The following is a 27,282-nucleotide window of genomic DNA, read 5'->3' as shown; positions in this document are numbered from 1 at the left end:
TGTCTCCAGCCGCCCTGGCTCGCCCGCCCCGCGGGCTCCAGGCCCCGGCCTTGGGTTCCCCCTCCCCGCCCACAGTCACATCCGTCCTGTTCAGACAGAGATCGATGCGTCAATGTCCCAACGCCGGCCTTAACCACAGACCCGTGCGGACGTCGCGCGTGTGAGTAGAGGCGGGCGGGCCCCCCAGGACCCTTTGGAGTCCCGACCCCGCGAGGGGCAGAACCCGAACGCTGGTTTTCGGTGTCTGGTAAAGCGCTGTGCCTTCAGCTCGGGACCCCTCGGCCCCTCCCCACGAAAGGCTGCGGGCGCGCTCCCCCACCCCCCCGCAGCACTCGCCCCTAGGAGGGTTCGCGAGGCACCCGAAGCCCCCGCCCCTCGGGGGCCGGGCGTCAGAGGGGCGTGCTGTGCGCGCCCCGGCCCCTCCCCCAGGCGGGGGTGGGGGAGGGGAGGGAGCAGATGGCAGCAATTACGGCTCGGACCCTCCCCCGACCGTAGCCCGAGGCCGGAAGACCGGCTGCGAGCGCTTTCCAGGGCGGGAGGGGCGGCCGCCTCCGCGGCCAGCTAGCCGGCGGGGGGCGGGGCGGGGCGCCGGCCCGGGAGGGGACTTCCTTCCCCCGGGGAACCGGCTGGGAGATTCCCTTATGGAAAGCCAAGCCCCACCTTCCCGTTCCCGGCCCCAGAATGCTTGCAGGCCCGTGTCCCGACAAGCCCAGCGCCCGCAGGTCTCAAAGCTCCTAGGATTTTCAGGTTGGGCCAGTGGTCCAGGCTGGGGAGAGGGGAGCTGTAAGGTTGTGCGGGTTGTGATCTAAACGAGGGCCGGGTGGAGAGGTTAAAAGGGGTCTGAAGTCCAAGCCTTGGGTCTTGGCAGGTGCTGCTCTTTCTGGAGGAAGGCAAGGGGCTTTTTCTTACAAAGGGTCCCGATGAGCGGGTCTGGACTGCCCCTGTTTTGGGACTGCTGACTGTAGACAGGGGGGAGAGTAAATGGCTAGAGTAGGCTTCTGGGGCTCTGGGGGCAGGGCCAAAGAGAGCTGGAGGACACTCGTGGCTCAGGACAGAGATGACTCTACCAATTGAGCTTCCCTGGTTCTTTCTTCCTGAGTTCCTCGCCCATCGTTCCCCTGTTGTCCAGTCCACTAGCAAATTTTGTCCCTTCTGTCTCTAAGATGTATCTTGGATCAGTCCCAGCTCCCCACCTCCTGTGTCTCAGCCCCTATCACCTCCTTGCACAACTGCAAAGTCATCTGTCTGCTCTCTTGGACCCTGACCGTCAATTCACACAGCTTCCAGGGGGACGTTAAAAATACCAATCAGAAAAAAAAAAAAAAAAAAAAAAGAGCATGTCACTCACTGTTTAACAACCTTGCGTAGCTTCCCTTGGAGGAAAGCCCTAATTTCTTAACACTGCCCCTGCCTATTCTGACCTCTCCTAGTTCACTCTCCCCCCTCTGCCCAGATGCCACTCACACTGGCTGCCTTTTTTATTCCTTGAACTTGACAAGCTTTTCCCCACCTCTGGCTTCGGTCTTGCTGTTCCCTTTGCCTGGAACATTCTGCCCAGATCCTTCACAGGGTTGTCAGCTCCCCATCAATCCTGACCACAATGCTACAGCAGCCCCACACCCAACTGCCTGGTGTACTGTGTCACTTAACTGTATCTATTTCTTCAGGACTTAACTGCTTTCTGTACTTATCTTCTTTATTCACTTGGTTTGTGGTTTGTTTCACTTACCAGAATGACAGCAGGTGTCTTTCTTATTCTCTGCTAGCACAATGCCTGGCACAGACCTAGGAGGTGCTGAACATACTTCACGCATTTAAGGAATGCAGGAGTCCCTGGGGAATGAACTGGATACTAATCCATTTGGTCACTTCGAAGGAAGGGGGCCCCTCCCTGGGAGAAGCCAGCGGCAAATCCCTGTATTCACCTATGTTTCACCTAAATGCCTCATAGATTAGGGCAGGCCTGTGGTTTCCAGTATCAGTAAACTTAGCAGCCAAGACTCATTGAGCATTTACGATGTGCCAGGCATTATTCTAAGTGCTTTACATAGCTTAACTAATTTAATTTGTACAACAAAGTAGATACTAATATCCTCAGCAGAGACATACTAGGACACACACAAGAATGTGTGGTCAGTCTGCAAACACATGCATGCATCATAAGCACTGAGTTGGTTATTATTGTACAACAGATGGGTGAGTTGAGTAAATAAATACACAGGTGCACCCGGGGCATTTCATAAGTGGAGCAGGAAGGCAGAATGGAACAGGAGGACAGAACATTAGGGAAGGATCAGCATGGGGGGTGGGGGTGGGGGACACACGGCTAGTTTGGGCAAGTGGGTAGAAGAGGAAGTGTAGGGCCACAGCCCAGGCCCGTGCTCTGGATCCCCACAGCACCCAGGAGTATAGCCACAGCCGTGGGGCAGTGGCAAAGGCCTGGGTCCTGGTATTCTGCCCCCCACCAGAGGAGTGATCTTGGGCTACCACTTATCCTCTTGGGGCCACATTAGCAAAAGACTGGGGAAGGCTTACATACTACCTAACTGCCAGAGCCACACTGGGATTAAATTTAAAAACGCTCATGGGCGTCCGACTTCAGCCAGGTCACGATCTCGCGGTCCGTGGGTTCGAGCCCCGCGTCAGGCTCTGGGCTGATGGCTCAGAGCCTGGAGCCTGTTTCCGATTCTGTGTCTCCCTCTCTCTCTGCCCCTCCCCCGTTCATGCTCTGTCTCTCTCTGTCCCAAAAATAAATAAACGTTGAAAAAAAAAAATTAAAAAAAAACAAAAAAACAAAAAACGCTCATGGGGGCGCCTGGGTGGCGCAGTCGGTTAAGCGTCCGACTTCAGCCAGGTCACGATCTCGCGGTCCCTGAGTTCGAGCCCCGTTTTGGGCTCTGGGCTGATGGCTCAGAGCCTGGAGCCTGCCTCCGATTCTGTGTTTCCCTCTCTCTCTGCCCCTCCCCCGTTCATGCTCTGTCTCCCTCTGTCTCAAAAATAAATAAACGTTGAAAAAAAAATAAATAAAATAAATAAATAAATAAAAATAAAAACGCTCATGAAAGCACTTCATCAGCCGCAGAGGGTTGTTGCTGGAAAGGAATAGGACAAGGGTGCAGGCTGCTAGCCTGAGAAGCTGGGGGTTGGAGCCATACTTTGGCCCTTCTTGAGTCACAGTCCACTGCTGCGTGCCCCTCCAGGGTGGGCCGGGGTTTACCAGTTGTTGTGTCTTCTGGACTTTCCCTGGTACCGAGTTTGTACTCAGTGGGTTTTCGTTGAGTGAACACATGTGTTTGTTGAGTGAATGCCCGAGTGAGGGAAGGCCCCAGGGAAGAGTAAGAGAGGAGAATAAATACATGAGTGAAAGGTGGAATAAATGAAGGGACTAGAGATACCTTTTGCCTCGGAGCCTCAGTTTCTTTATCTGTAAAAGACCGTGGTAAGGCGCGGCCCACCCTTCTCTCTGGGCTCTAGTGCAGATCTGATGAGACGTGGCCGGTCCATGGAGGCCACCCTTTGCTGTCGATGCTGAGCTAAAATGACCAGTGCTCCCCTCCCCCACATCCCTGTCCCCCGGAATTTATAGATTCCTCATTGTCCTGCACAAAGGCCCTCTTGGGGAGGAGGCGGGGTGGGTGAGGAGACTGGGGAATTAAAAAGTCAGAGGCTGAGTAACAGCCAGCCACACCCGAGGCCCCATAAATCTTCCTGGGCTCCCTGTGAGATGGACTTGCTTTGCCCTCACCCCGAGTGGCTTGCAGGGCTTCTGCTGCTTGGGATCAGGTCACCCTCACAGCTCTGAAGCATCACCGTCTCCACCGTGGAGGTGTGGAGGCCTGAAGACAAGACCCTGAGAGTGGGGGAGGGGTGGATCCTATTGTTTTATGCCAGTGACGTCAGGAAGTCCTTCCTCCCATCCCGCTCCGCTCCCTTGCTTATCCCTGTAATTCTAGCCCGCTGCTGTTGGGGCTGAGCAGAAAAATGAGCCTTGTGTGGGTATTCGGAGTTCCCTGGTGAAGGGGGGCCCGGAGGTCCAGACTCCAGGACGGCAGCAGCCTTACCGCCCCCCCCCCTCCCCCTGCCGTCCGGCATCTCACGGAGACGGTAGGAGCCCAGGGTAGAGCTGGCAGATGGTGCAGTGTTAACAGATGACAAGAAAACAGAATTACTCAGCTGCTCTGTCCCTCATGTTCCTGGAAGGGGATGGCCTTCAAACTGGAAAGAGACAATGAAGTCAATTGGGAGGGTTGGCGATGAGAGGGAGGGAGAGCAGCTTTGGGGGCACAGGGAACTGCAAACCAGCACATGGACGACCTGGCTTGGAATCCCATCTCAGAAAATCACCGCGGGGGGCGGGGTGCGGAGAGGGGGGATTTCAAGCAGGTCCACTAACCCGCTCAGTGTCTGTATTTCTCATCTATAAAATGGGTTGATGAAAAACCCTGCCTTACCTTCTCACTGACTTTTATGAAGATAATGGGGATTTTTCTCTTTATAAAATGGGCTTTACTGCTTGTGAAGCTGTCAAAATATAAGAGGTTACTTATAAACTGTAAGTGCCAGCCCCTTAGTTGTTTGTGAAATCATTTTTTTAAGTTTATTTATTTTGAGAGACAGCAGGGGACAGACAGAATTCCAAGCAGGCTCCTCACTATCAGCGCAGAGCCCCATGGGGGGCTCGAACCCATGAACCCCAAGATCATGCCCTGAGCTGAAACCAAGAGTCGAATGCTCAACTGACTGAGCCACTCAGGCGCCCCAGTGAAATCATTTTTTTTTTTAAGTTTATTTATTTATTTTGAGAGAGAAAGAGCACTTGAGCCGGGGGGAGGGGCAGAGAGAGAGAATCCCAAGCAGGCTCTTCGCTGCCAGAGCCCAACGTGGGGCTTGATCTCACAAACCAAGAGATCATGACTTGAGCCAAAAGCAAGAGAGAAATCAAGAGTCAGACGCTTAACTGACTGACTGAGTCACCCAGGCACCACCCCCCTGTGAAATCATTTTTAAACAACAAAATGGAATAGAGTAGAAAACATCATGTACAATGTTATATAAAACTTTTGCTTTTAGTTCTGTGGATGTTCATGTGTCCTGGGGCCAGAGGTAGATGTATTTTACTGTGGGTGATGGTCAAAAACGTTTGAAATATTCCAAGTAGAGGAAATTCTTCAGTGGTATCTCCAGAATGGAAAGGTGGATGAAGGGAAACGAACAATAAGAAATGCACCAGGAGAAATATAAATGTAGAATGTGGTGGGCCTTGGGCTATGGCATTCCTGGTGGGGAGACCTGGCTTTGAGTAACTCAGCGTAACTGAGATTGGGGGTGGGGCACTTAGGACCCATCGGAGAGCCCTCTTGGTGGGTAACAAGAATCTCTGTTTTGTAGGATGCCTTGGCTCTGAATCCTGAGGACACTGTCCCTGAATCCTTACTAGGCCATGGCCACTGCTCCCTCGGCATGGCCCTGAGCTGAGCCAGGAAGGGGCTGGTCAGTGAGAACCTTGAACTCCTGTGCTTGTACCCTTCCCCCCAACACATCCACTAAGAGTGCAACAGGTATGATGTAGTGGTCGTCAGGACCCCCTGCCTGAACTTCACCCATGACCCTCATCCCCACCTCCACCCCAGGGGCCATAGTCCAGTGGTGGTGAACTGGTCAGAAGGGACCCTAAATCAATCCCAGACTTCCCTGGCTGGCATTGAGTTACGAGCTGTGGGTTTTGTGATGTAGATATGGTAAGGGAGGAGGGGGCATGACCTATGGCAGGTCACAAGGGACCCCCAGAAGGGGCCAGAGCTGGGGTCAGAGGTCATCTCCTCCATTCTCTATCCCACCATGTTGGGTCCTATCCCGTGTCTAGTTCCTAAGCTGGGGTAGGCCATTTCCCTACTGACTGCCGGCCCCCGCTATACCTGCCACCAGGCCTGTAGGGTGGGAATAGGGAGCTTGTGCTGGAAAAAGACCCTGGAAGAAAGCCAGAGGTTGAGATGACAGTACATTTGGTTCCCTCCCAGTGACTGGCCTGTGCTCCAAACTTAACTCGAGAGTTTGCTGAGCTCTTTCTCTCTAGATGTGCCACTACACTTTCCCCAAATCTTCCCCTTCCCTTCTGATTGAATTCCACAAGTCAAGACTCCTGCAAACCCTGGCCCAAAGGATTAGATGGTTGGAGATATGGCATGATGGTTAGGGACCAGATAGAGACTCAAGCCACTGCTCCAGACAATGTATGTGATCAGGGCTTAAGAGAGTGTTAGAAGGATAGACGATGGAAAGATCCAGACGATGAGATGAGAAAGATCAAAACTGAAAAGATGGAGAAGAGGTGAAGTCAGGCAGGCAGAAAGAAGATGGACAGACAGAAGGCAGTGAGGAGATCAAGACTGAAGGGAAGGAAGTTCGAGTGGCAAGAAAAGAGCATTCTAGTGTACCCCCATCAGAAGACCCCAGCAGCTAAGAGATCAGAAGGAAGATAACCTGATAGCCTGTACTGTTCCCTCCTGGTTAATCCTCGACACTGCCACACTGAGGCCCTGACTGAAATGTACCTGTAACACCCAGGATGTCATCGTATTTTACGCATTAACCAGCAACCTCCAGTCCCCCTCTACCACAATCATCCCTAACAGCAAAGACATGCACGAGGAGGGTCAACACCCAGCCTGGGGAACCGGAAAGGGGGTTAGGAAGGGACAAGCATACAGTCCTCCTGAGGACAGAAGCTTGGACAGGGCACCATGGAACAGCTTTGCTGCAGGCAGAAGGTAAAAGAAACCTCACAAACCTTCTGGGTATCCAGTCAGCTTGGCTAAAGCTGATCTACAAAAATAAATCCCCTGTCTACCATGCTTTGGGACCCCAAATGGGACCGCATCTCCCTCCTCCTGTGCACCTGCCCTGCCAAGACCTTGCCCCTACACCCAACCCCAGGACCCTATGCTATAACCTCAACGCTGGTTTTTGGATGTTCCCCTAATTCCTGCCCAGGGCTGCCACCTGCTGGCTGAGAGTGGCCTTGCAGAACGAGACCCTTGCCGAGGCTGGGGGTGCTCTGTGCTGAACCAGAGGTAGCTTCTCTAGGCTTGGAGGAAGATAATTGGAAAAGCAAAATGTGGAATGAAGTTCCCTTTTACCTAGTTAGATGTCCTTGGAGCCTCTCAGCACAGATCAAAGTCTCCTATGCCTTTACAGTCATTGCTGAACAGCACTGGAGGTGGGGAGGGGGAGGCTCTTCAGGCCAGAGGAGAGACTGTCAGGGAACTTGCATTTCCTGAGTGGCTAACACTGTGCTAGATACAGGAGACAAGGACGACCAAGGTGAGGGAAACAGCCAAGAGCAAGATTAATGATAACTCGTGTGAAGAGCCAAAGTATGTGTCTGACACAAAGCAGGTTTCAGTTAATAGTTATTGAATGAATGAATGAATGAATGGGTGCCATTTAGAGGCAGCTCTGAGAAGCGATGAACTCTGTGTACAAGAGAGATTAGGGAGTGGTGCCTGGTTGGCTCAGGCTGTGGAACATGATTCTGGATCTTGGGGGCAGGAGTTCGAGCCCCAGGTTTGGTGTAGAGATTACTTTAAAATATATATACATACATATAGGCAGTTGGGGAGGAAGAGGAGGAAATAATCAGGGAAATCTTTGTGATTCTTTTTCCCCTTTTGTTATGAAGTAATAATGATTTTTTTTATGTTTATTTATTTTTGAGAGAAAGAGCACAAGCAGGGGAGGGGCAGAGAGAGAGGAAAACACAAAATCTGAAGCAGGCTCCAGGCTCTGAGCTGTCAGCGCAGAGCCCAGGGCAGGACTCGAACCCACAAACAGTGAGATCATGACCGAGCCAAAGTTGGATGCTCAACTGACTGAGCCACCCAGGCGCCCTGAAGTAGTAATTATCTTGGTGAGAGATTCAAACATCATAGAAGTTGAAAAAGGAAAACATGGGGTTTCCTTTCACCTCATTCTTATTCTCCCTCAAATTAACCACTGGCAATGCTTTAAAAATTTTTTTTTCTCAATGTTTATTTATTTTTGAGAGAGGGAGAGAGAAAGAGAGCGAGTGGGGGAGGGGCAGAGAGAGGGGGAGACACAGAATCTGCGCTGTCAGCGCAGAGCCCCATGGAGGGCTCGTACTCACAAACTGTGAGATCACAACCTGAGCCGAAGTCGGAGGCTTAACCGACTGAGCCTCCCAGGCACCCCGGCGATGCTTTAACACAGGTCATTTACAAGAGTCCTGGGACTTGGCTACATGTTAGAATCCCATGGAGAGATTTTATTTTTTATTTTAATTTTTTCTTTAATGTTTATTTTTGAGAGAAAGAGAGCGCAAGCAAGGAAGAGGCAGAGAGAGGGAGACAGAGGATCCAAAGCAGGTTTCGCACGGACAGCACAGAGGCCGCTTTGGGGCTCGAACTCACAAACCATGAGATCACGACCTGAGCTGAAGCCAGACGCTGAACTGACTGAGCCACTCAGGCGCCCCTTTTTTATTTTAATTTAAAAAATGTATTTATTTATTTTAAGTACTCTCTATACCCAACATGGGACTCAAACTCATAACCCTGAGTCCAAGACTCACATGTTCTTCCAACTGAGCCACCCAGGCGCCCCACATGGGGAGATTTTAGAATCCCATCACCCAAGTTGTGCTCAGACTAATTACCTCAGAATCTCCGGAGTGGGGTGCCAGGCATCAGTATTTTTTTAATGTTTGTCTGTTTGTTTGTTAATTATTTAATTATTTATTTTTGAGAGAGAGAGAGAGAGAGCACAAGTGGGGGAGGTACAGAGAGAGCGGGGGACAGAGGATCCGAGGCAGGCTCTGTGCTGACAGCAGAGAGCCCGATGCTGGGCTGGAACTCACTAACTTCAAGATCACAACCTGAGCCAAAGCTGGACGCTTCACTGACTGAGCCACCCAGGCACCCGCCCCTCATACTATTGTTTTTAAAGTGACTGAGTACAGGGTACAGCCAATGTTTACAACTACTGTTCCAGGCCTCTGTATGCATTTGCATACATGTAAGTAGCCAATCTTACGCGCACACACACACACACACACACACACACACTTTTTTTTTCCTCTTCAATTAACAACATGTCTCAGGGATATTTTCAGAGTAATCCATATGGATCTAATTATTTTTTAATGGAGGCATACATAATCTCATGTGATATATCTCATATTTTTTCAAGCCCTTCCTCTACTAATGAACATTTTAAGTTAGAAAAATTTTTTTTACAATTAGAAACAATGCTGCAAAGTATATACAGTATATCTTTGTTCACATATGCAAGTACTGTTTTGGAAAGATTTCTAAACGCAAAATTTCTGGGTTCATGTGTATGTACATTTGTTATTTTGAAAGATGCTGTCAAAATGCTTTCCAAAAATACTTCACTAATTTACATTCCTCCCAACAGTACAAGCACTTAATATTATTAATGTTTAATTTTTGCTAAGCTGTGGACCCAAAATAATATTTCATTATTGTTTTAATTTGCCTTTTCCTGCTTACTTGTGAGATTAAGCGTCTTTACAAATGTTTATTGGCCGTTTGTAATTCTTCTATGAATTAATTATGTCTTTTGCCCATATTCCTATTAGATTGTTTTTTAATTAATTAGGATTAGAGGAAATTTTATTTCCAATAGCATGACTGCTTAGACTCTGGACTGATATTCCCAAGTAAAACAGCAAAAATGCCAGTTAAGGGCTGCCTGCTGGTGTAGTCAGTTAAGCTCTTGATCTCGGCTTAGGTCATGATCTCAATGTTCGTGAGTTCGTGTCCCACATTGGGCTCTGTGCAGGTAGCATGGAGCCTGATTGGGATTCTGTCTTTCCTTCTCTCTGCCCCCTCCCCCACTTGTGCTCTCTAAATAAATGAATAAATAAATAAATAAATAAATAAATAAACAAACAAACTTAAAAATTTATTTGAAAAATGCTAGTTAAAATACAAATACAAATTATTTTAAAAGCTTAGAAGAGCTGGCCAGATAGCAAGAATTTATTAGGTTAAAATCTAAGGGAAGGCAGGAACCCAGACAAGGAAACAAAACATGGAATCTACTTTAGTCTGAAAATATTTGTTGGAGGCGCCTGGGTGGCTCAGTTGGTTAAGCGGTCCACTTCAGTTCAGGTCATGATCTTGGGGTTCACGAGTGCAAGCCCCATGTCGGGTTCTATGCTCACAGCTTGGAGCCTGGAGCCTGCTTTGGACTCTGTGTCTCCTTCTCTCTCTCTGCCCCTCCCCTGCTCATGCTCCGCCTCTCTCTCTCTCTCACTGTCGAAAATAAATTAAAAAACATTTTTGAAAATATTTGTTGAATTAGGCAAACTTGAGCTTCAATTTCCAGTCTTTTTCTTTTTTTTTAAGTTTTATTTTATTTATGTATGTATTTGTTTATTTTAATGTTTATTTTTGGGAGACAGAGTGGGGGAGGGGCAGAGAGTGAGGGAGACACAGAATCCCAAGCAAGCTCCAGGCCCTGAGCTGTCAGCACGTAGCCTGATGCAGGGCTCAAACCCATGAAACATGGGATCATGACCTGGGCCGAAGTCGGATGCTCAACCAACTGAGTTACCCAGGCACCCCTTGAGTTTTATTTACTCAAGTAATCTCTATACCCAACATGGGGCTTGAACTCACAACCTGGAGATCAAGGGGCTCATGCTCTTTCCACTGAGCCAGCCAGCCACCCCACAATATCCACAGTCTATCTTTGACAGAGGCAAGGTGAACTTAATGGGAGATGTTCAGAATTTTCCAGCATTGATGAAGGACAATTTACAGATCCAAAAGCGGGGTAGATACAACATCTGAAGAAAGATAAACAATAAGAAATTCATGCCTACACGTAAGAGTAAAACTTTATTTAAAAATTTTTTTTTAAGTTTATTTATTTTGAGAGAGAGAGAGAGAGAGAGAGAGAGGGAGTGCGCGTGTGCATGCGCTTGAGCTGGAGCGTGAGTCAGGGAGGGGAAGAGGGAGGGGAGAGAGCGAGAATCCCAAGCAGGCTCCATGCTGTCAGCACAGAGCCCAAGGTGGGCCTCAGACCGCGAACTGTGAGATCATGACCTGAGCCAAAACCAAGAATCGGATGCTTAAGTGACTGAGCCACCCAGGCGCCCCAAGAGTAAAACTTTAGAACACCACAGACAAAGAGAAGATTTTAAAGGCAGCAAGAGCAAAAAGGCAAGCTTTAAAGGGAAGCAAACTTGTTTGCAAGTTTATATGAAAGAATAAAAATCGGTTTTGAAAAAGAAACTCGAACATGGAGAACCCCACTGTCAGGCAGTCAGACAGACCCCAAAGCTAGAGTAATACAATCAAGGTGGCCTTCGCGGAAGAGCAGTCTAAAAAGGTGACGTCAGAGAACTCAAACACAGCATGAAACATTAAAGAGAATTCACAGTTCGTATACTATAGAGGTGACACTAGACATCAAGGGAGAGAGAACTGTCTCATAGATGGGGTCATCTCACTAACTGGAGAGAAACGAAGCTGGATTGTACATTAGGCTGCTTGTGCTGCCCCAACAATTAGCACAGACATGTATCTCCTCACGGTTCTGGAGGCTGGACGTCCAAGACCAAAGTGCCAACAGGGTTGGCTTCTGGTGAGAACCCTCTCCTTGGCTTATATACCATAGATTTCTCACTGTGCCCTCACTTGGCCTTTCCACTATCTCACACGGGACAGGGGCAGTGGGGAGCGAGAAAGAAAGGGACAGAGAGGGGCGCCTGGGGGGCTCAGTCAGTTAAGCATCCAAATTCGGCTCAGGTCATGATCTCATGGTTCGTGAATTCGAGCCCTGCGTAGGGGTCATGCGATGTCACTGCAGAGCCTGCTTGGGATTCTTTCTCTCTCTCTGCACCCCCCCCCGCCCCTCTCAAAATTAATTAATTAATTATAAAAAGAAAAAAGGAACAGAGAGAACAGGAGGGACCTTTGGTGTCTCTTCCTTTTCTTGAAAGGACAGCAACCCTATTGGATTTGGACCCCAATCCATGACCCCATTTAATTAAAAAAAATTTTTGTTTACATTTATTTATTTTTCAGAGACAGAGTACAAGCGGGGGAGGGGTAGGGTTCCCCCCCCCCATTTAATTTTAAGGACGTCCACAAAGGCCCTTTCTTCAAATACAGTTACATTGAGGGTTAGGGTTTCCACATACGAATTTTAGCAGGCACACAATTCATAACAGATCCCTTCTTCACACTGTATATGAGAATAAATTCAGATGGATTAAAGACTATTAAAAACAAAACAGCAGGGGCACCTGGGTGGCTCAGTCAGTTAAGTGTCCAGCTTTGGCTCAGGTCATGATCTCACGGTTCCTGAGTTCGAGCCCCACGTCGGGCTCTGTGCTGACAACTCAGAGCCTGGAGTCTGTTTTGGATTCTGGGTCTCCCTCTCTCTCTGCCCCTCCCCTGCTTGTGCTCTGTCACTCTCTCTCTCTCTCTCAAAAATAAATAAACATTAAACATTTTTTAAAATAAATAAATAAATAAACATTAAAAAAATTTTTAAAAAAGATTGCAGGGGCACCTAGGTGGCTCAGTCGGTTGAGCGTCTGACTCTTGGTTTCAGCTCAGGTCATGATCTCAGGGTTATGAGATCATTCTCCAAGTAGGGTGCTCCATGCTGAGCCTGGAACCTGCTTAAGATTCTCTCTCTCCCGCTCACTCTCTGACCCTCCCCCGCTTGTGCTCCCATGCCCACGCACTCTCTCTCTCTATCCCCCCAAAACAGGAAAGTAAAAACGAATAAAACTGCAAGATTAATAAAAGAAATGAAGATCTTTGTGATCTTGGAGTGGAAAGTTCTTAAACAAAGACCCAACGGCACAAAGCATAAGGAGAAATTTTGATGACTTTCCAAAAATGTATGTGGTACAGTCGGGACACTTAAAAACCCATTTGACAATGGAGGCGTCTGGATGGCTCAGTCGGTTGAGTGTCTGACTCTTGATTTGGGCTCAGGTCATGATCCCAGGGTCGTGGGATCCATCCCCTCATTGGGCTCGTGGAGCCTACCTGGGATTGTTTCTCTCCTCTCCCTGCCCTTCCCCCACTCATTCCCTCTCTTTCTCTCAAAATAAATAAATACACTTAAAAAAAAAAAACAATTTAAAAATGGGTTTATTATCTAGAATATTAAAAGGAATTCCTGAAACAGAAATAAGAAAAAGATAAGAAAACTCAACAGAGTATCGGACAAAGGCTAGGAACAGGCGGTTTGCAGCAGGGGACACAAGCATGGCTTTCAGGTATTTGGAAAGATGCTCACCTTGTCGATAACCAGAAAAATCCGGTGTAAAATTGTGATACTACCTTCTAGTTCTGTACCATCCGATTGACAAAAATTAGAAGGCTGGATAATTACGAGCGTGGCCAAGGATGTAGGGAGGCTTTTCTGCATCGCTGGTGGGCACACTTCAGAAATAGGGCGCAATCTGACGATACCTGGTCATTAAGCATATATGTGCCCTGTGACCTAGCAGTCTCAGAGACACTCTCTCACAGGCCTACTAGATGCGTTCCGGGATGTTCATGCAGCGTTATTTGTTTTTTTTAATTTTTTTTAAACCTTTATTTATTTTTGAGACAGAGAGAGACAGAGCATGAACGGGGGAGGGTCAGAGAGAGGCAGACACAGAATCTGAAACAGGCTCCAGGCTCTGAGCTGTCAGCACAGAGCCTGACGCAAGGCTCGAACTCACGGACTGAGAGATCACGACCCCAGCTGCAGTCGGACGCTTAACCGACTGAGCCACCCAGGCGCCCCATGCAGCGTTATTTGTAGTGGCAGGAAGTTGGAGGCAACTGGGTGTTCAACACTGGAAGAACAGAGAAGTCAAATCTGATGGATGCACACTGTGGAATTAAAAACAATTTTTTTAATGTTTATTTATTTTTGAGAGAGAGAGCGGGAGCGGGGAGGGAACAGAGAATCTGACGCAGGCTCCGCGCTGTCAGCACAAAGCCTGACGCAGGGCTCAGACCCACAAGCCGTGAGATCATGACCTGAGCTGAAGTCGGACACTCCACCGACTGAGCCACCCAGGCTCCCCACAACGGTGCAATTTTATGCAGCGGGAAGAAGAGGGGAGAAAGACCGAGATAAAAAGTATGCCCCATATCTTTTAGCAAGAGAGCAAAGATTTTCCCAGGAGCGTCACCCATCAGACCGCTGCTTGTATTTTGCCGGCCAAAACTGTGTTACGTGGTCACATTTAACTAAAAAGTGATTAGAGAGACGGGGGTGAGAGATGGGGATTGTGCCCTCTGATGAGTGATGTCTAACACATAATCTACTAGATTTCTTTCAGCTGCTGCATAGAATTCCATGGTGTGCGTTCACCACATTTTACTGTCGTGGCTGGAAGTACACAGCCATCTTGTGACCATGAGGAAAAGTCAAGAGACTCCCAGAGAAGGCCCCTGCCATCATTAGTTTATATCAACACCAACAGCTTATCCCTGAACTTCTTAATCTTGTGTGAAGAATAAACCCCTATTTAGTTAAGCCATTTGTGTCAGTTAGGGCTCAGCCGTAGACAACAGAAATAAATCTGGCTGCTGGCAACATAAAGGAATGGAGAAACACGTTCTAGGTTCAGAAACAACTCCCAGCTTCGACAAGCACATGACCTCTGCCGGTGATCGGGAAGCAGCAGTCACTGCTACAGGAAGCCGATGAATCAGGAAGCTGCTCACCAGAGCCCTACTGCATCTGTCCTGATCTGTGACAGCAAAACAGATGTCCCATGGTATTTAGCTCTGTTCCAAATTTATGTCTTGCACAAGAGCAGAAACTAAATCACAGATTCCTAACGCGAGGGAATCGAGGAAGTGTCGTTTTAGTTTTTTTCCCTTCGGTAGTTCAGGAGAAACTCTAAAAGGGAGTTTGGAATCGATGTTGGTGCCCACCACACCCGGAGGCCAGCTTTTGGTTACTTACAACCCAAGACATTCCTAACTAGCACACAGCACAGAAAGCAAGGAGGAGTGGATCTCAAAAACAGCGTGGGGTGAAAAAAAAACAAACCAGAATGAGCTCTGTCACACAGTTCTAAGGTGTTGGTTAAAACATTCATACATCAGCACTACCTTTTTTATTTTTTATTTTACAGAGAGAGGACACGATCGTGGGAGAGGGGCAGAGGGAGAGACAGAGAGAATCCCAAGCAGGCTCCGTGCTCAGCTCAGACACGGGGCTGGGTCCCAGGATCCTGGGATCATGACCTGAGGGGAAATCAAGAGTCTGACACTCAGCTGACTGAGCCACCCAAGCGCCCCAACACTACTTAAAAAAAAAAATTTTTTTTTAATGTTTATTTATTTGTGAGAGAGAGAGAGAGAGAGAGAGAGCACGTGAGTGGGTTAGGAGCAGAGAGAAAGGGAGACACAGAATCTGAAGCAGGCTCCAGGCTCTAAGCTGTCAGCACAGAGCCTGACGCGGGGCTGGAACCTGTGAACCACGAGATCGTGACCTGCGCTGAAGTTGGACGCTCAACCGACTGAGCCACCCAGGCGCCCCCCAACACTACTTTTTAAAAAAAATTTTTTTTTAATGTTTTATTTATTTTTGACAGAGACAGAGAGAGACAGAGCATGAGCGGGGGAGGGGCAGAGAGAGGGAGACACAGAATCCCAAGCAGGCTCCAGGCTCTGAGCTGTCAGCACAGAGCCCCACACGGGCTCGAGCTCACAAACTGTGAGATCATGACCGAGCCGAAGTCAGACGCTTAACAGACTGAGTCACACAGGAGCCCCCAACACTACTTTTTCTAATGCAATGTACATTTTCAAGGATATATAAGTACCAGTTGGTAAACGGAAGGATGAGAAGAATCGGCTGTAGGGATCAGGGATGAAAGAGAAAAACCAAACAAACTAAAATTTTTTTTTTTTTTAATATTTTTTTTTCAACGTTTATTTATTTTTGGGACAGAGAGAGACAGAGCATGAACGGGGGAGGGGCACAGAGAGAGGGAGACACAGAATCGGAAACAGGCTCCAGGCTCTGAGCCATCAGCCCAGAGCCTGATGCGGGGCTCGAACCCACGGACCGCGAGATCGTGACCTGGCTGAAGTCGGACGCTTAACCGACTGCGCCACCCAGGCGCCCCAAAAATTTATTTTTTTTAACATTTATTCATTTTTTGATAGAGACAGAGCTTGAGTGGGGGAGGGGCAGAGAGAGAGGGAGACACAGAACCCGAAGCAGGCTTCAGGCTCGGCACTGACAGCACGGAGACCAGCACAGAGCCCGACGCGGGACTTGAACTCACAGACTGTGACATCATGACCTGAGCCAAAGTCGGACGCCCACCAGCCTGAGCTACCCAGGCACCCCACAAATAAACTAAAATGTAAAAAAAGATCTTGTACATGCTGATCGTGGGAGTGATATAAACAGAGGAATATGGTTGGCTCAATTTTCTACAACTGAGGTCTAAAACTGACCGATTAAATTTAATAGTTAGTATTAGTTTAAAGAATGATTTGGGGCGCCTGGGTGGAGCAGTCGGTTAAGCGCCCGACTTCAGCCAGGTCACGATCTCGCGGTCCCTGAGTTCGAGCCCCGCGTCAGGCTGTGGGCTGATGGCTCAGAGCCTGGAGCCTGTTTCCGATTCTGTGTCTCCCTCTCTCTGTGCCCCTCCCCCGTTCATGCTCTGTCTCTCTCTGTCCCAAAAATAAATAAACGTTGAAAAAAAAATTTAAAAAAAAAGAATGATTTAATAATTATTGATAAATAATTATAACTAATTTCATTCAGTTATCTAATATTAATGCAATTTAAATATTTTGTATTTAATTTACCATACCAAAACTAGTCCATGAAACTTACTATGTCATGGTTTCTTTTTTTTTTTTTTTTTTAAGTTTATTTCTTTCCTTTGAGAGAGAGCGAGCAGAGGAGGGGCAAAGAGAGAGAACCCCAAGCAGGCTCCATCCTGTCAGCCTGGAGCTGGAAGGGGGCTGGATCTCACAAACTGTGAGATCATGACCTGAGCCCAAATCAAGAGTAGGATGCTTAACTGACTGAGCCACCGAGGAGCCCCCATCATAATTTATGTACTCCTAATTAGGCAATTCTTTACGTTTTAATTTCCCCAGAACCTCAAAAGAATAGGTCCGGGGGACCCCCGGAGCCCCACGTCCCCCAGTCCCAGCCCCTATTCAGGGAGACATCTGCCCTGCACCCTCTCCTTCCAGCACCCCCGCTTGGCGGAAGGGAAAGGGACTTCGGGCTTTCCGGGGTTGGGTGGGGGACACCTCGCGACCCCTCTCCCCCAGCCCCAGCCTCCGAAGGGTGTGTTTTTGGTGCAGGAGGAGCTGGGGGAGGAGCCACCGTGACTCGGGCCCCGCCCACTCGGGGCCGACTCCAGGGCGGGTCCGGGTCGCTGGGGGAGGAGAGCACCCGCCCCTCCCGACCCCCCATCCCCTACTAACCCAGCTTGATCCAGCTCAGCCCCGGGGTGTTTGCAGCAGCTCGTTCCGTAAGTCCAGCCATCTGTTACTTGCGCTGCTTTCTGGGGACAGAGAGTCCCCGTCGGGCCGGCCCGGAGACCCGGGGAGTGTGCTCCAGGGAGTCTGCGGGATGCTGTGAGCCCCCGGCAATGGCTGCCTCCCGGGGAACCTCCACACGCCGCCGGGTAAGGTCCTGCGGGAAAGGGAAGACCACCCCTCTCCTTGACTCTCGCTGGGATCCTCCCAGCGAACGCTGCTGCCCTCTTAGGGCCCCGGCCCACAACTTGTCTTCTCATAAGGTGGGTGGGGTGCTGGGACCCCACCCTGGGATACAGGGAGACACTGCTCCCCTCCATTCTGTGTTCTAGATGGCACCCGCGTGAGGCGGAGCGACGGGTCTTCTTGCCCCCCCGGGCTGGAAGAGGAAGAGCGGCCGTTGTGCCGGGGAGGGCCGGACATGTCGGAGGCATCGTCCTGCCCTGGCAGCGAGACCCCTGCCCCAGGCTGCAGTCTGGGGGCCTTGTACTGGGCCTGTGTCCGCAATGATCCTGTCCAGCTCCAAGCGGCATTGGATGGTGGGGTCTCCCCGGAGGAGGCCGTCCAGGTGGATGGCAATGGGAGGGTGAGCCACCCTAGGTGCTCCCCAGGGCAGCTGGTGCAACTCTGAGTCCCCAGCGCCGCTCATTCAGTGCCTGCATCCTTGGGAGGGAGGGAGGGAGCCAGGGTGCGTCTTCCTGGAGGCTGGGACATCTCTGGGAATGGTGTGGATTTAGAGGGCACAGGGGCCCCAAGGAGATCCTGGAAAAGAGAGCAGGAGCTGAGCTGCCCCTCCCCCAGACAGGTCTTATGGTCGCCTGCTACCGCGGTTTTGAGAATGTTGTGGCCTTGCTCAGCCGCTGCCCTTTCCTCGATGTGAACCAGCAGGATAAGGAAGGGGACACAGCCCTCATGCTGGCTGCCCAAGCAGGTGACAGACTGTTGACCTTACCTCCTACCATGCCCCCCCCCCCCCCCACTTCAGATGGAGCCACAACCCCACACTTTTTGTGTAAGTTTCTCCCACCATGGACACTGTTGTGCTTGGTGGAGGGTGTGTTTGGGGCTTCATCATCACTCTCTTTCCGGGACAGCTAAGCTCTGTCCTTGGTGCCTCGCAGGTCATGTGCCTCTGGTGAGTCTCCTGCTCAACTACTACCCAGGCCTGGACCTGGAGCGCCGGGACCAGCGGGGGCTAACGGCACTGATGAAGGCCGCCATTCGGAACCGTTCGGAATGTGTGGCGGCCCTCCTCCTGGCAGGTGCGTGGGGTCTGGACCGGGATTTGTGACCTCCGGTCCCTCCCCAAGCTCTCCAGCCTGACACTAAGTCAGCTGTATAGTCGCAGAGAGAAGTGGAGATGGAGGATCAATCTAGGCCAACTTCCTGGAGGAGGGGAGTGTGCTTGAGCTTCTCACAATCAACAAAGTCTAGCTCTTGGATAGCTCTATTTCCATGGTGAATGTTGGTCTAGGGAGGATAACCTAGACCAGCTGGAAAAACAAGAAAGGCTGCTATCTGGAACCAGACTTGGGTTCTGGTCCGGGCTCTGTCACTAGCTGAGTGACCCGGGACAGATGGCTTCCCTCTCTGGGCCTTACCAGTATAATGAAGGTGTTGGCTTTCTCTGGGATGCCTTCCATCTCTGACAAGGCAGGGTTCCAGGGACACGATGATGTGTAGCGGGGGCATGTGGCTGCGTGGGGTTGTTCTGGAGTGAAGTTCACACTGTTCGTGCGGTCTTGGGCCTTCACTCTTCCTGAGGTGGGGCTGCCCTCTGTGTATCACCCTGGGGGACCCCTGCCTCCAGCTCTTCCCTTCCCCAAGCCATCTAACTGTGTCTGGGGTGCGAAAGGAGGAAACTCCACACCCCTCTTTTGTCCCAAGTTGACTGCTCTCCCCCCACCTGGATTCGAGGGGCGTGCTGATGAACAGAAGAATGGGGAGTGGGAACCAGCAGGGCCCCACTCCACCTGCCCAGAAGGTGCAGCTCGGGCCTCCCCCTGTCCTGAGCAACCTGCACACCACCCCTTTATTGGCTCAGGAGATCTCTAGTCTTTTTTTTTTTTTAATTTTTTATTTTTTTTACATTTATTTATTTTTGAGACACAGAGAGAGACAGAGCACAAGTGGGGGAGGAGCAGAGAGAGAAAGAGACAAAGAATCCAAAGCAGGATCCGGGCTCTGAGCTGTCAGCACAGAGCCCGACGCGGGGCTCGAACTCACAAACCATGAGATCATGACCTGAGCTGAAGTCAGATGCCTAACCGACTGAGCCACCCAGGCGCCCCAGGAGATCTTATTCTATTCCAGGTTCGGAGACCCCCAACAGGTCCCTCTGAAGTCTTTTCCCCTCTCTGGACTTCAGTTTTCTTCTTTAGTCTTTTTTTTTTTTTTTTTTTAAGTTTATTTATTTATTTTGAGAGAGAGAGACAGGGAAAGAGAGAGAGAGAGAGAGAGAGAGAGAGAGAGAGCGCATGAGCAGGGGAGGGGCAGAGAGAGAGAGAGAGAGGGAGAGACAGAATCCCAAGCGGCCTCTGCACTGTCAGCATGGAGCCCCAACTGGGGGCTCGATCCCACGAACCGCAAGATGGCGACCTGAGCCAAAATCAAGAGCTGGACACTTAACTGACTGAGCCACCCAGGGTCCCTGCGTGTCCCACGCAGCCACATGCCCCAACTACACATCATCGTGTCCCTGGAACCCTGCCTTGTCAGAGAAGGAAGGCATCCCAGAGAAAGCCAACACCTTCATTATACTGGGAAGTTGGGATCCGGGACTGGTACTGTCCCTAGGCTATAGCCACTGATGGCTCCCGGATTCCAGCTGCGACGGGGTGGGACTCTGGTTTTTCATCTGACGCCAATCAGGCCTGCTGCTAAAGAGTCTGCCCTTCTGCAACTCACCAATCCCTGTCCCATCGCACGCCACTCCTGTGCCCCCTCCCAGGTGCTGAGCTGACAGCGGTGGATCCTGTCCGGGGCAAGACGGCCCTAGAGTGGGCAGTGCTGACTGACAGCTTCGACACCGTGCAAAGGATCCGGAAGCTGCTGCGGCGCCCCCAGATAGAGCAGCTCAGCCAGCATTACCAGCCCGAGTGGCCAGCCCTGCCTGAGCTCGTGGCCCAGGCCCAGGCCCAGGCCCAGGCTGCCCCATCTCTTCTAGAGCGACTCCAGGCCACCTTGAGCCTCCCCTTTGCCCGGTTTCCTCAGGAGGGGGGTGTCCTGGACCACCTTGTGACCATCACAACCAGCCTGGCCAGTCCCTTCCTCACCACTGCCTGCCACACCCTGTGCCCTGAGCACCCACCTGCACTGGGCACCCGAAGCAAGTCTGTGCCAGAGCTGCTAGGCACTGCCCCTCCCCCGCCCCCAGATCCCCAGCCCCCCCAGGTAGCCCCTGGCCCCCGGGCCCTCATCCCCTACCAGAGCCCTCAGGGCGTGTTGAGTATGTGCCCTCAGTGGCTACAGCCCAGGGACAATAGCAGCCCCAGGCCCCAAGCCCCCAAGATCCGCCTCTCCAAGGCACCCTCATCGCCCAGACAGCACAAGCCAGAGTCCAGGCCTGGAGAGAATCGAAGGTTGGCCCTTCCTATCTGGAGATATCAGGAGCTCAGGATGGAGAGGAGGAAGCAGGAGGAGGAGGCCAGGCAGGCACAAAGTCAGGGAAAGATGGGCTAGGCCAGGCTGGGAGCAGGTGATCAGGTCCCTCCCTAAGGCTCCTTTGCCCTCTGGAGCCCCTTCTGCTCTCCCATCCAGATCTGTACAAATGATTCTACTCTAATCTACTTAGGAGGTTGTCCACACAGCGCTATTTGCGATACTAAGAGTGGAAACAACCTAAGTGTCCATCAGCAGGGGACTAGCTAAATTGCTTATGGCTGTGATAAGTATACATCCATATGATGTATTTTATACAGTGGTAAAGCGAGTAAGGAAGCTCTTTACGTTCTGATATGAAACTAGCTCTAAGAGGTATTAAGTGAAAGTCATCAAGGGGTGGAACAGCGTGTATGGCATGCTACGACTCGTCCATGTAAAATCTGCACCAAGATAAACTTGACCAATACAAATATATAGGGAGTACCAAGATATATTTAAGTACTTGATGAATGAAGGATCAAAGGAGGAAACGAAAAACCATTACTGACAGTGGAAATACGAATCCCGGAATGAGACTGAAAAGTTAGGTACAAAAAAAGTTAATTCTTACCCGTCAATAACACCATAACTTTTTTTTTTTTTTTCTGCCAGACAAAAATAAATTGCTACTTATCAGTCTTCTACAGGTTAACCTCTTAACTTCCTATAGAAAATCTGGGCCCTAAGCAATAGTAAATACTATGTCAGACAAAATTACTTCCTCTGGATGACCCATAGGTGGGGTTATTAGCCAATGATCTAAAACATCTTGAAAAGGGGCGCCTGGGTGGCTCAGTCGGTTAAGTGTCTGACTTCAGCTCAGGTCATGATATCACAGGTTTGGTTCGTGAGGGCTCTGTGCTGATGTCTCAGAGCCTGGAGCCTGCTTTGGATTCTGTGTCTCCCTCTTTCTTTGCCCCTCCCCTGCTCGCTTTCTGTCTCTAAAAAACTGAATAAACATTAAAAAAAATGTTTGTTTTGGGGCGCCTGGGTGGCTCAGTCGGTTAAGCGTCCGACTTCAGCTCAGGTCATGATCTCGCAGTCCATGAGTTCAAGCCCCGCATGGGGCTCTGTGCTGACAGCTCAGAGCCTGGAGCCTGTTTCGGATTCTGTGTCTCCCTCTCTCTCTGACCCTCCCCCATTCATGCTCTGACTCTGTCTCAAAAATAAATAAATGTTAAAAAATTTAAGAAAAAATGTTTTAATATCTTGAAAGGCACTTAGTAATTTTTCATGTGTACCTTATTTAAAATTGTTTTTCATCAGTTAAAAATGTTTTTAATTTTTTATTTGAGAGAGAGAGAGCATGAGTGGGAGAAGGGCAGAGAGAGAGAGAGAGAGAGAGAGAATCCCAGCACTCTTAGCACAGAGCCGGGCAGGGGGCACTATCATCCCGCCACCCTAGGATCATGATCTGAGCCAAAATCCAGAGTCGGGCGCTCAACTGACTGAGCCACCTAGGTGCCCCTCAGGTTTTCCTTTTTTAAAAGATTTTCTTTTTAAGTACTCTCCACACCCAGCATAGGGCTCAAACTCACAACCCTGAGATCAAGAAAGAGTCTCATGCTCCACTGAATGAGCCAGCCAGGCACCCCTGGGTATTTTTTCTTCCTCTCTTTCAAGATTCAGAGCCAGCCATCTAGTTGTGGAAGCCAGACTCCCTCACTGGAACCTCCCTGGGAAGAAACATGGCCGTTCGCTCAGGAAGATGACTGAACAACTGACCAAGGGTAGAAGGGAAACTTGTCACTGAATACCTTTTTGAAACTTTTGACTTTTTAAAAAATGAGCTTTATTTTTTAGAACAGTTTTAGATTTACAGAAGAGTTGTAAAGCTGGTACAGGGCTCCCATATGCCCCACACTCGGTGACCTCTATGATTACCATGAATGTAGTACATTTGTTACAATTAATGAACCAATATTAATACATTATGATTACAAAAGTCTAAACTTTATTCAGGTTTCCTTAGTTTTCTCCTAATGTCCCTTTTCTGTTCAGAATTCCAGCCAGGACACCGCATTACATTTAGCTGTCACGTCTCTGCCGATGTCCCTCCACTGTGACACCTTCTCAGATTTTTCTTGTTTCTGATGACCTTGACAATTTTGAGGTGTCCTGATCGGGTATTTTGCGGACTGTTCTTGTCATGAGGAGACTGGGGTTATAGGTTGGCAGGAGGAAGACCACAGAGGTGACACGCCACTCTCATTACTTCATGTGAAGGTCATATACCGAGAACATGACTCATCACGGTTGAGGGAACCTCGATCGCCTGACTGAAGTAATATTCGTCAGGTTTCTCCCTGAGATTGCTACTCTTTTCTCCCCCTTTCTATACTGTGCTCTTTGGAAGGGAGTCAGTCTATGAAGCCCACACTGAAGGAGCGGGGAGTTAAGGTCCCATCTTCCTGGGGGTGGAGTATCTACATAAATTACTTGGAATTACTCTACCCAGAACGTTTTGACTTTTTAGTCATGTATTACTGAATCTTGGAAAATTAAAAAATAAATCTGCTCTTTGAATAGGGGAGACCACACACACACACACACACACACACACACACCGAGGCGACAGCGACCATTAGAGTTAGATAGTGTGTGCTCTCTCCCAGGGGGTTCCGGAGGTGACTACAGGGCACTGGAATGGCTTCAAGGCTAATTTACCGTGTCCTGTCCTACCTGTGTGAATAAGGGACTTAAGTTCCCCTGGTCTCCGTTTTCTCATCTGCTAATGGGGGGAAGACAGGGTTTTTTTTTTGAAAGATCCATTACATAATGTGGGTTAAAAGGTGCTGTAAACTGCAAAGTGCCACCAAGACTTGAGGTGCTATGGAAGGGCCCTTCGGGAACCGAGTTTGGCTGAGCTGTGTCTGGGCCTCCGGGAGCTAGAGTTCTTTCCTCCCAATGAAAACAGGGAACGAAACTACCATCTGCGGATTTGGAACAGCATGCTAGTTACATGCTTGGGCTTGGGAGCTGGCCTTGGGCAAATCATTGAACCTCTCCAAGCCTCGAGGCTCTCACGCATCAAGTGGAGGTAATGATAACATGTCACCGTGGGGCTGTTGGCAGAACTCACTGAGCTGATGCAGCACTTGGCACTGTCCTGGCCTTGACATCACCATTATCCTATTTAACCTCCACAACCTTCCTATTTCATAGTTGAGGAAACTGAGGCTATGACGGTTAAGCGACTTGCCCAAGGTCACCAGCTGCTAAGTGGCCAAGTGGCACTTGGACTTCAAGTCTGTGGACTCTGAAGCCTGTGTCCTTTCCACTGTGACACACGGCACCTGCCACAGCCCGAGTTCCCTGGTCCTCTGAGTCTCTCCCTCCCACTTTTCTTTTTTTAATGTTCATTTATTTATTTTTGAGAGACAGAGAGAGAGAGAGAGGCAGAAAGAGAAGGAGACAGAGAATCTGAAGCAGGCTTCATGCTTTAGCGCAGAGCCCCACGTGGGACTCGAACTCATGAACTATGAGATCATGACCTGAGCCGAAATCCAAAGTCGGCTGCTTAACCGACTGAGCCGACCGGCACCCCTCTCCCTCCCGCTTCTTTTTTTTTTTTTAATTTTTTTTTCAAAGTTTATTTATTTTTGAGACCGAGAGAGACAGAGCATGAACGGGGGAGGGTCAGAGAGAAGGAGACACAGAATCTGAAACAGGCTCCAGGCTCTGAGCTGTCAGCACAGAGCCCGACGCGGGGCTTGAACTCACGGACCGCGAGATCGTGACCTGAGCCGAAGTCGGCCGCCTAACCGACTGAGCCACCCAGGCGCCCCTCTCCCTCCCACTTCTAACCAGCCTGAGTTGTACTAGGGCGTGGGGGTGACCACGGCATCTTCAGAACCAGAGAACTAGCCCACTGACGCGCTCTCTCTCCCGTCTAGCATGCTGGGGAGCTCGACGAGCGGGCAGCGATCTTCCAGCAGGGGGAGCCTCTCCACCTCGGAGACCCACCCTCTATCGATGGCCATCTCGGGGCAGCTGGGAGTCCCGGGCTTGCGCCCTGCCAGTCCTCCTCCCAGGCCATTTCTCTCTAATCCTCTAACTGCTTCTGACAGCCTTTCAGGCTGCCGGGGAGGAAAGAAGCCCACGTGGCTCGCTCTGCCTGTGCTGCCCCGAGTCAACCTCTCCGCTAACATCCCAGCTTCTTCCCACGCCAGCCCAGCTCCCGAGCCTTCCAAATGGAGTCCCTGTCAGCAGAGGCCAAGGAACTCTGAACAAGGTCCCTGGCTGTGCAGAACACGCCCCTGGCGAAAGTGCCCTGCAAAGACCAACACCTGGGCTTGAATCCCGGCCTTGACTCCTACCGTCTCTGCGACCAGGGAGTGCTCCCAGCCTCCAGCTCCTCATTTGTAACAGCAAATGGTGACAATATAGAATCTGTACTTCCCAGGGTTGTCGTGCAGCCTAAACAGGGAGAGGCATGCCAGGCACTGAGAAGGGCCCGGCCAACCATCAGTGCCTGGTAAACAACAGGTTTTGTTACTGTGCCGATTGGCAAGGAGTGAGGCCAAGGGGGGCAGCCCCGTGGAGAAGGCCAGCGGACATGTCCTTGGAACCCCATGGCCTCCCCCGTGATTCTAGAATACTACTCTGGCGAGCCCTGAAGTGGAAACACTTGCTCAGCCCAGACAGCCTTCTCAGACCAGCTTCTCAGACCCCCCAGGCCCGGAGTGCCCCCAGCCCACTTTTCATCCCCATAACACTGATGGCCAGACCACTTGTTCCCAGCATGTGCACAGGTCCACCCTCACCCTGCCCAATAGGGGCTCCTACGGAAGGGACTGGAAAGTTGGCTTTCCGGACACACTGGGGTATCAGCCAGGCTTGTGGGGACGCCCTTCCCTCAGTCCTGCATGGACAGAACCTCAGCCCGTCTCCCTACTCCCTGGCTCTGTGCCTAGCCCATACAGGCTGAATAAACGTGTGTAGCAACGAACTGCGTTCAGACTCCACCAAGGTCCGGGATGCTTAGAGGGCCCTTTACCGTCTCCTTCCTCCTCTTAGGAGCTGTTCTGGTCCAGGAGCCAAGTGTCCCCAGTCATCCCAGGGCATGCCCCAGGGAAGCCCTGCTGGGTCAGGAAAAGGCAAGGGAGTACATATATGTAGGGAGGACAGAGGGACAGGTGGGGACTCATTCATTGATGTGCCTTTTTTTCCAAACTGGGAAATGCAATGGTTGCAAATAGTTGGAAACAGCTACGCATCTCCCACCACACCAAGCACCAGGCCTGCTGCTTCCCTCCCTGTACTTCCCCCCATCCCTTACCCGTCCCTCACCCTGACCCCCAAGGACCGTTCTCCCCCCCAGATTTCAGCTGGCCCCACCGAGAAACCCACCTGGTCAGCAGACTTTCAGACCTGCTCACCTCTCTCCTCTTCCTCAGAGGGAACCTGGCTTTTCATGGTTAAGGAAGGTATGACATCTGGAGGGAGGACTGGACGGCAAGGCTTGGGGTCAGAGGGACTCTGCAACGTGGATCGGTCACACAGGCAGTGTCACGTGCCAACACACAACAGTCAGCCAGGTGCCACAGGGACCTGCAGGCTGGCAGGCACAGAAGTACACACAGGCTCCCTACCCACCACCGCCCTCCACCAAGCACACGTAAACACACCCTGTCACACAGGCACACAAACACACGGACACACTGGCAAAGGGAAAAATCAAGACGGGGTCCCCCCTTCCTGGGGTCCTGTCTCCCCCTCTTAGCCCCTCTGTGCCCCAGCATTCTACATTCTCCAGCCGTCCAGCTCCGTGCTTTGCCCATGTGACTATCCTCCTAGTTGTAGCCTGTCCAACTATTTGGAGTGGGAGTTGGTGGGGGACAGGGAGGGGCAGGACAAAACCTTACCCCTGAGTTCACCCTTAGACCTAACTGAAAAGCCACGGTCCCTCTGAGGTAAAGGAGAGAGGTGAGCAGGCCAAAACCTAAACCCTGCTTTGTGGCTATTTACCCGAGACGAGCCTTGGATACCTCCCAGCCACTATTTCCTACATCCATGCCCGTGACCTGCTGTGGGGCAATTTGGGGCAGGGGCCTGTGGATGGGGGGCCCTGGAATCCGGGCTTGCTGAGGGCCCTCCATACTAGGCT

The 27,282-nt window shown here is 50.5% G+C and overlaps 1 protein-coding gene across 5 annotated transcripts; it reads left to right on the top strand.

Moving 5' to 3' along the window:
• Nucleotides 1-90: 90 nt before the first annotated feature.
• ANKRD33 (ankyrin repeat domain 33) lies at nt 91-21,779 on the top strand. 5 transcript variants are annotated; one of them, XM_086713335.1, is made up of 6 exons: nt 91-160; nt 5,389-5,558; nt 17,864-18,117; nt 18,333-18,462; nt 18,653-18,793; nt 20,482-21,779. In XM_086713335.1, the coding sequence occupies exons 3-6, from the start codon at nt 17,953-17,955 to the stop codon at nt 21,210-21,212; spliced, it is 1,167 nt and encodes a 388-aa protein (XP_086569461.1). In that variant the 5' UTR covers nt 91-160; nt 5,389-5,558; nt 17,864-17,952; the 3' UTR covers nt 21,213-21,779. The 5 variants fall into 5 exon arrangements, with proteins under 5 accessions (XP_086569461.1, XP_086569460.1, XP_086569462.1 ...); XM_086713334.1 differs by lacking the exon at nt 91-160 and adding an exon at nt 647-747; XM_086713336.1 differs by lacking the exons at nt 91-160; nt 5,389-5,558 and adding an exon at nt 17,371-17,680 and having other exon boundaries at nt 17,864-18,099.
• The last annotated feature ends 5,503 nt before the right edge of the window (nt 21,780-27,282 follow it).

Source organism: Puma concolor, chromosome B4 (genome assembly GCF_028749965.1).
Source record: "Puma concolor isolate L17-30 chromosome B4, mPumCon1.1.hap2, whole genome shotgun sequence".
Lineage (NCBI taxonomy): Eukaryota > Metazoa > Chordata > Mammalia > Carnivora > Felidae > Puma > Puma concolor.
The sequence above is the reverse complement of the archived record's forward strand: the minus strand, read 5'-3'. Positions and strand labels throughout refer to the sequence as shown.

What these genes read in the sequence shown, in the direction of transcription:
- ANKRD33 (XM_086713335.1), top strand. Translation starts at nt 17,953, where the DNA reads ATGTCGGAGGCATCGTCCTGCCCTGGCAGCGAGACCCCTGCCCCAGGC. An exon ending in CATGCTGGCTGCCCAAGCAG is followed by an intron (nt 18,463 to 18,652) that starts GTGACAGACTGT and finishes GGTGCCTCGCAG; the next exon opens with GTCATGTGCCTCTGGTGAGT. An exon ending in GGCGGCCCTCCTCCTGGCAG is followed by an intron (nt 18,794 to 20,481) that starts GTGCGTGGGGTC and finishes GCCCCCTCCCAG; the next exon opens with GTGCTGAGCTGACAGCGGTG.